The sequence below is a fragment of the Rutilus rutilus genome, assembly GCF_951802725.1.
Source record: "Rutilus rutilus genome assembly, chromosome: 23".
In the NCBI taxonomy this organism is placed as follows: domain Eukaryota; kingdom Metazoa; phylum Chordata; class Actinopteri; order Cypriniformes; family Leuciscidae; genus Rutilus; species Rutilus rutilus.
In genome coordinates, this window is record NC_140233.1 from 17,527,160 (window position 1) to 17,534,200 (window position 7,041).

Consider the following 7,041-nt stretch of genomic DNA (forward strand, 5'->3'; position numbering starts at 1 on the left):
TACAACGGGTGATGGAGGAAGAAGTGACTGACGTGCAGCGTGAAGGACATCTGCAGGAATGGTGAGTGGGTTTTCAGGAGATGATGGTTGTAATGATATACGGACAGCTTGTACCAACTCAGCGAATGGATTGTGTTGTGCATCCATTGCTGGTTCCATGGGGTTCTGCATATGGTCTGGTCTTCTGTCAGGTTTAGAGATAAGTCAGACAGGTGAGTAAAATAAACAGTAGTTTTATTTTGAACAGAAGCTCGGAACCATCAGATGTTGTAATGAGTTGATAAATGAACTTAGCTGGAGAATTAACAGAATGTCTTTTGCAGATGGAGGTAGACCAGGCTGGTGAACTGACGATGAAGGAGATCAGCGTATAAAATGCTAAATACAGGGTAAATGCTGTAAAATGAGAATGTTTTCAAAAATAATGCCATAAATAGTTTTTATTTTTCAATTTATTTCTATGAACTACATCACATGAATATTTGGAGTGATCACCCTTTATTTTATAAACACCTTTTACCTAGGTATATTTTTTACAGTGGTTTGCAGGTAGGGTGTACTCCCTATTTATACTACAAAACATCAAAGAATAGTGCACAAGTACATGAAGTGTTAGGCGTAGATACTTATACTTGCACTCAACTCAGATGTTGTCCCATTTCAACATATACTAATCAAATCTGCATGTGTATTTAAAGAACCAAATTAGCCAGAGAGGAATTACCATGATTTGAAGATCTGGCACATCATTTTATTTCAGTTGTATTAAGTGATATACCAAAAACAGGACCCATGAAACGATTTCTAAAACAAACATAAGGTCACGTAATCTCAGTAATAATGTAATAACCATCCATTGTGTTATGTACTGTATTGTATTCTCCTTTCAAGTAAACTAAAAAAAAAAAAAAAAAAAAAAAAAAAAACAGTGACAAAAGTAAGCAAAAGAAAAACCTTACAGGGACCCCCGTAGTTTTCAGTTTAACAACATATCAAAAGCAAAGAAGTCACACAACAATCCTGTGCAATCAAACGCATCTGCCAACAACTATCAAGTAATTGAAGACTTTGATTAGCTTGTTCATGTGATTATCTTACTTTGTACAAAGTAACATTAGCTGACAAAATCCAGTCCCAACGTTACTGTCGCTAGTCAAAGGCAGCTGTCACAGTTACAAAGCGACAAATACAGAAGTCTGTAGACTAAACCGCCCCATTTAACAACGCTGAGTCTGACTTTCAGAGCCTTCAAGGGATGCAGCCTCTGAATTGGGACACAGCTATTGTCATGCCAGAAAAAGGTCCCATCCCAAACCCTACAGCAAACAATTCTTTATAATGTCATTATATGTCATGACATAAGGATGTCTTCACTGGAATTACCGGACTAGCCACACCTGTTAATTTGAAGAGAGTTTAGTAACACTAAAAGCTTTTATGATAGATAGATAGATAGATAGATAGATAGATAGATAGATAGATAGATAGATAGATAGATAGATAGATAGATAGATAGATAGATAGATAGATAGATAGATAGATAGATAGATAGATAGATAGATAGATAGAGAAAAAAAAAGGCTGAAAATGAAAGCTTTAGCGTAAGTTCTGCCAGGAAGACTCAATCAGCGCGTCATGTATTACCTCACTTCTAACCAATCATGTGCTAACACTCGCAGTATAAAAGATTGGTACTTACATTTGTCTGAGTTCGCAGATGCTGACGCTGCCAATTACCTCCATCCTCCCCAACCACCACCAAGATGGTACCTTCCCCTTCATCCTCCCCACCACCACCAGGATGGTCCCTTCCTTTACTCTAGGGGGTCGGCTGCGCCCCTACCCTCAGAACACAAGAGCTTTCTCCCTTGTCACACAGGTTTTTCCCGGTCTCTGCGATTCAGGCTCAGGCATTAGCCTCAGGATAAACTCTCCGCTAAATAAACATGCGTCAGCTGAGTGCATGAAGTATCCAACATTCCACACTTCGTTTTTTTGGTTAATTAAGTGAATCGTCTGTGTATTTATGGTGCTTATTTAAAGTATTTTTTCCTTTTGGAATTTTTTGTTTAAACATGTCAGTGCACAAGTACCCGAATTGGGACACACCTTTAAAAGTGTACTATGTAAGCAATAAGGTACAAAAGGCTGTGCTGTAAGTCATGGCTGAAGGGCCTGCAACCCCTTCAGGTGTGACTTATTCACGATACAGCACTAGCCTCGAGTACCTTATTGCTTTTATAAAATGGTTACCACACAATACAGCCAAAATAGGCTATATAATCAAATATGTATCAATGCAACTTTCATGAAGTAAAATCACTAAAAACCTTTATTTACGCTGGGAAAATTAGATAGATATTAGATAGCGGTAAAGACTGTCTTTATGAGTGAGCCGTCAGTAGAGAAGACATTAATTATTGAAAGGACTGAAACTTGCTGTGAACACGGAAAAGCAAGAAGCAACTGCCGTGACATCGGGTCACGGGAAAACCTGTTAACTGTTAAAAGGAAAAGATATCGCAGCAGACATTCAAATTAATTTTTTATTATGAATATAGGACTGACCTGAAGAAAAATACTTAATCTACTGTAAATGCAGGTACACTCGCAGTCTTTTACAATACTCTACTTCTATAAGCTTCAATGAACAATATCAATGAGAACAAACATATGTTTACGTTGTTGCTAAGAGTGGTTGCTAGGGGTGTTGTGTAGTGATACATAGAACAGTCGGGTGAAGTTTGGTTTTATTTGATGCTATAAAAACAGGGGATACATATTAAATACAGTAGGTAAATTAACCTTTTTTCTACTGGTCTTTGTTTAAAAAAGGTTATAAAAATGTCCAATAATTATCAATACCAAATTATATGAAACCTTATATCATGATACATTTTTTAGCCATATGCAAAGGTATGAAAAGCAGAGGGAAATGCAGCTGATTACACATATTTAGGGCATGAGGTTGTTTTGCATGTTCAGCAACATTACTTCAGCCCCAGTTATGTGACAGCAACACTGCCAACTCAAGAAGTTTAACAAGTGCAAACATAATCCATTCACCAATAGGTAAGATAACCAGATCATTTTAATAATATTAATAATAATAATATATTTTTTTATAAACATATTGACAATCAGACCTTCCAGGAAAATAATAGTCACACCTCTGCTGAGTAATAATTACTATGTCTAAAATTTCAGCCCTTCCCCTTTGTATGATTTGCTGGCTTTCGCTTCCTGTCACACTGTTCTGGTATATTAACAAGAGAGACTGTTTTACACCTCACTGATACAGGTCTCCTCTCCTGGCAGGCTATAATCTTAAAGAAATTAACATGGCATTTAACAATCAGAGGATTTTGAAAATTATCTCCATTCTTTCTGTGGGTACAGCCTTGACCGTCCTCTTGATGAACCATCCAGAACAAAGGACAAATTGTTCAAATAAAGAAGAGCCGGTCTTGAAACACTTACTAAAGCAGGGTGTTGGAGAACTACAGGCTTGTTCTGCTATTATCCAAGGAGACATGGATGGAGTGGACAAGGACAATTTAAGGAATCTCATGACCTCGAAAAAAAGAAAATCCCTGCTATCAGAGTCATTTTATCTCAACGCAACCAAGGATTGTCCATCCTACATCCGAGACAGAGGGTTTCTGACGCTTTCTCTCAGTAAAGAGGAGAGAGATTTCCCCATTGCTTATTCCATGGTGATCCATGAGAAGATTGAGATGTTTGAAAGGCTCTTAAGAGCCATTTACACTCCTGACAATGTGTACTGTGTTCATATGGACCAGAGGTCTCCTGAGATCTTTAAAGAAGCAGTTAGGGCCATTGCGTCCTGTCTGACCAACGTGTTTGTGGCCAGCAAACTGGAGAATGTGATCTACGCCTCCTGGTCTCGAGTTCAAGCGGACATCAACTGCATGCAGGATCTGCTCAAGTCACCCGTCCAGTGGAGGTATCTGCTCAACACCTGTGGCACTGATTTCCCCATTAAAACCAATGCTGAAATGGTTCAGATTCTTAAACAACTGAACGGAAAGAACAGTTTGGAGTCTGAGACTGTAGAGTCTAAAAATTGGCGCTGGCAGTATCATCACAATGTTACGAACAGTGTGATTCGGACCGATGTTAGAAAGTCACCCCCGCCAATTCAGAGCCCTATGTACTCAGGAAATGCTTACTTTGTGGTTTCAAGAGAGTTTGTGGATCACATCTTTAAAAGCAAAGAGATTCAAGATTTAATGGAATGGGAGAAAGACACATACAGTCCAGATGAGCACATGTGGGCTACGTTACAGCGGATGCCTTCAGTACCAGGATCGAACCCTCCAAACATAAAGTACGAGCAATCGGACATGAACGCAATTGCTCGTCTAGTGAAGTGGAGCTACCATGAAGGAGATCTAAGGAGTGGGGCTCCCTACCCACCATGCACTGGGACGCACAGACGGGCGGTGTGTATTTATGGAGCTGGGGACTTGAAATGGATTGTGAGGCAACACCATCTTTTGGCAAACAAGTTTGATCCAGAAGTAGATGATGTGGCGATCAAATGTATGGAGGCTTTTTTAAGGTACAAAGCTATTAATGGTCGATCATTACTAACAGTTAATAAATCTGACATTATTTTATGATGTTTTTAAAAACATCATAAAAATTACTTTTAAAATGTTTGTAAACATTGGGGAAATGGATATTGATATGTAAATGTATAAATGTTTAATACAAAACGTTCTATGCTGGTCATATTACAATACAAACTATCAAATAAAATGTAAATTAAATTAATAGTTTGGCTTCATAAAACATTTGTACTTTTTTCCTTGTACTTTGTGTTACACATAATATTTCATATAAACCAAGATTTGATTATAATGAATTTAATGAATTTAAAGAAAAATAAAAATGAATTAACAGAGTACAAAAAAGAAAAGGTCTCACAAGAAAAGGTAAAGGCTGGGTCGATGATCTGGCCATTTTTGAGCTTCTGTCGGCTTTTTCAGTGTGTTATAATAATGAACATGCAGTGATTACTTAAATAAAATGCATTCTAGAGATATTCCATTGATGACGAATCCTTGTTTTTAATGATAAATGGCAAAGATAATCATATCCATCTCTCTTCTAAAGCTGTGACCTAAGCCTACACTTTTTTTGCTGTGACTTCACACATATGCATCTATGCAACGGTTTAAGCAAGTCATTTAAGAAAGGAAATTCTTCTGTCTGTGCTTACGTTGACTACTCTTCTTGTTGTCACACTTTAACCACACATCCTGTGTTTGCTTCATTTCATTTTTCTTATCATATCTTCTATGTCAAGATTCATTTGCACAGAATAAATGAAGTTAATTAGCAAAAACCGATAAACGCCACATTTTAAACAAATAAACACATTTTGTCACAAAAGCCAGTTTTGCCCACTGTCAAGGCATCTGGAGTTCACGTTTTACAGCAGAAACCGACAAGCAGCCTTGTTTGTGAACACAACACGATAAGTTCGTTTTAGTGAATCAACGCAGAGTATTCAGGTCAGGTGACAAGGGTGCTAGTCACTTCGAAAAGACACGCTAGCTTTTTTCGCCGGAAGTTCTTTAATATCAGTTAGGTCCTGGGTTTAAGAGATTATTTATAATTAAGATGTTTGTGTGACACAATGTGCATGACCAAATACAAACATATAAATTTATAATAAACCAACTACTCGATATTGTGCTGAATGTACATTTATTTTATGCAAATGAATCTTAACATACACTGTAAAAAATGTCTAACCCTCCCAAATCAAAAATTTCAAGTGACCGATAACATCTACATTTTTCAATTGGCCCAAGTGAAATTCTGTAAATTATCAAATTAAATTTACAGATTTTCACTTGGGCCAATTGAAAAATTGAGATGTTATCGGTCACTTGAAATTTTTGATTTGGGAGGGTTAGACATTTTTTACAGTGTAGAAGATATGATTCGAAACAGGAAATGGTGCATACACAGGATGTGTGAAAAAACAGTCAACACAAGCAGATATAATTCTACACCTACATAATGTCTTACAAAACGCCTCCGAACATCCGGATCTGAATATAAACTAATGTTTGTTATGCTGTAACAAATCCTGAAACAAGGAAACAAGCAGCAGGAAAATTCCCCATGTTTATATAACACATAGAAGCAGAACCAAGAACATGTTAAATTGTTTGATAAAATCTCTTTCTATTCAAACCACAGAACAACTAATTTACACATGAATGAGCAACGCACTGAAAAAACTAAGTTCAGGATATAGGAAACTAAGGGCGTTTTCACACCTGAAAGTCCGCACCAAGGTCCGAACCAAAGGTCATGTTTTGATACATTGTACACATTTGGTTAGTTTTGGTTTGGTTTCACATTGCAATTATGCGAGCGCACTAAAGAACTTTACATTACGTACTTGCGTCCTGTCGTCATCATCTATATGGGCTGCATCTTGACATTAGGCTTGTTCGACTTGAACCGGCGCTGCACAGACCGATCGGTGAATGACATCAAAGTACCGCGAGAGCGAATAGAAAGTAGACGGCTCCTTATGCTTTTCAATTGCTCTCGCGGTACTTTGATGTAATAAACCGATCGGTCTGTGCAGCGCCGGTTCAAGTCGAACAAGCCTTGGTTTGTAAACGGACGTGCGTCTGACGTCAGTGTGTTGTCAATTCGGCGGATAACTTTGACAAGAATGAATGAACAGACGCATATCGTTGCCACTATACTGTTATTATTGCGGCACTCCCTGCAGCACCGACTATACTCGAGGCGAGTTCAAATTCGCCAAACGAACATCCTCGGTTTGCGAACATTTTATCGTCGCCGGCAGGACGCAGGAAAAATGTGTGTGTGTACGCGCGCGCGCGTTTGAATCAGCTGGAAGAAATGCGGTGGGCAGGACTGACAGATCTGCACATAAATATTCTTCTTCAGTTGTTTAGGCTACGCGGGAACCACCGGAACTTCCTGTAAATAGTCTGAAAGTCCGAACCATACAGAAAATGC

At 38.1% G+C, this 7,041-nt stretch overlaps 1 protein-coding gene across 1 annotated transcript; it reads left to right on the forward strand.

Moving 5' to 3' along the window:
- Window positions 1-3,155: 3,155 nt before the first annotated feature.
- Window positions 3,156-4,800, forward strand: LOC311283582 (beta-1,3-galactosyl-O-glycosyl-glycoprotein beta-1,6-N-acetylglucosaminyltransferase 3-like). Its single transcript, XM_084398091.1, has one exon. The coding sequence runs from the start codon at window positions 3,342-3,344 to the stop codon at window positions 4,644-4,646; it is 1,305 nt and encodes a 434-aa protein (XP_084254217.1). The 5' UTR covers window positions 3,156-3,341; the 3' UTR covers window positions 4,647-4,800.
- Window positions 4,801-7,041: the final 2,241 nt, after the last annotated feature.

Bases quoted from the DNA above. Each gene is read 5' to 3' on its own strand.
- LOC311283582 (XM_084398091.1), top strand. From the start codon at position 3,342: ATGGCATTTAACAATCAGAGGATTTTGAAAATTATCTCCATTCTTTCT.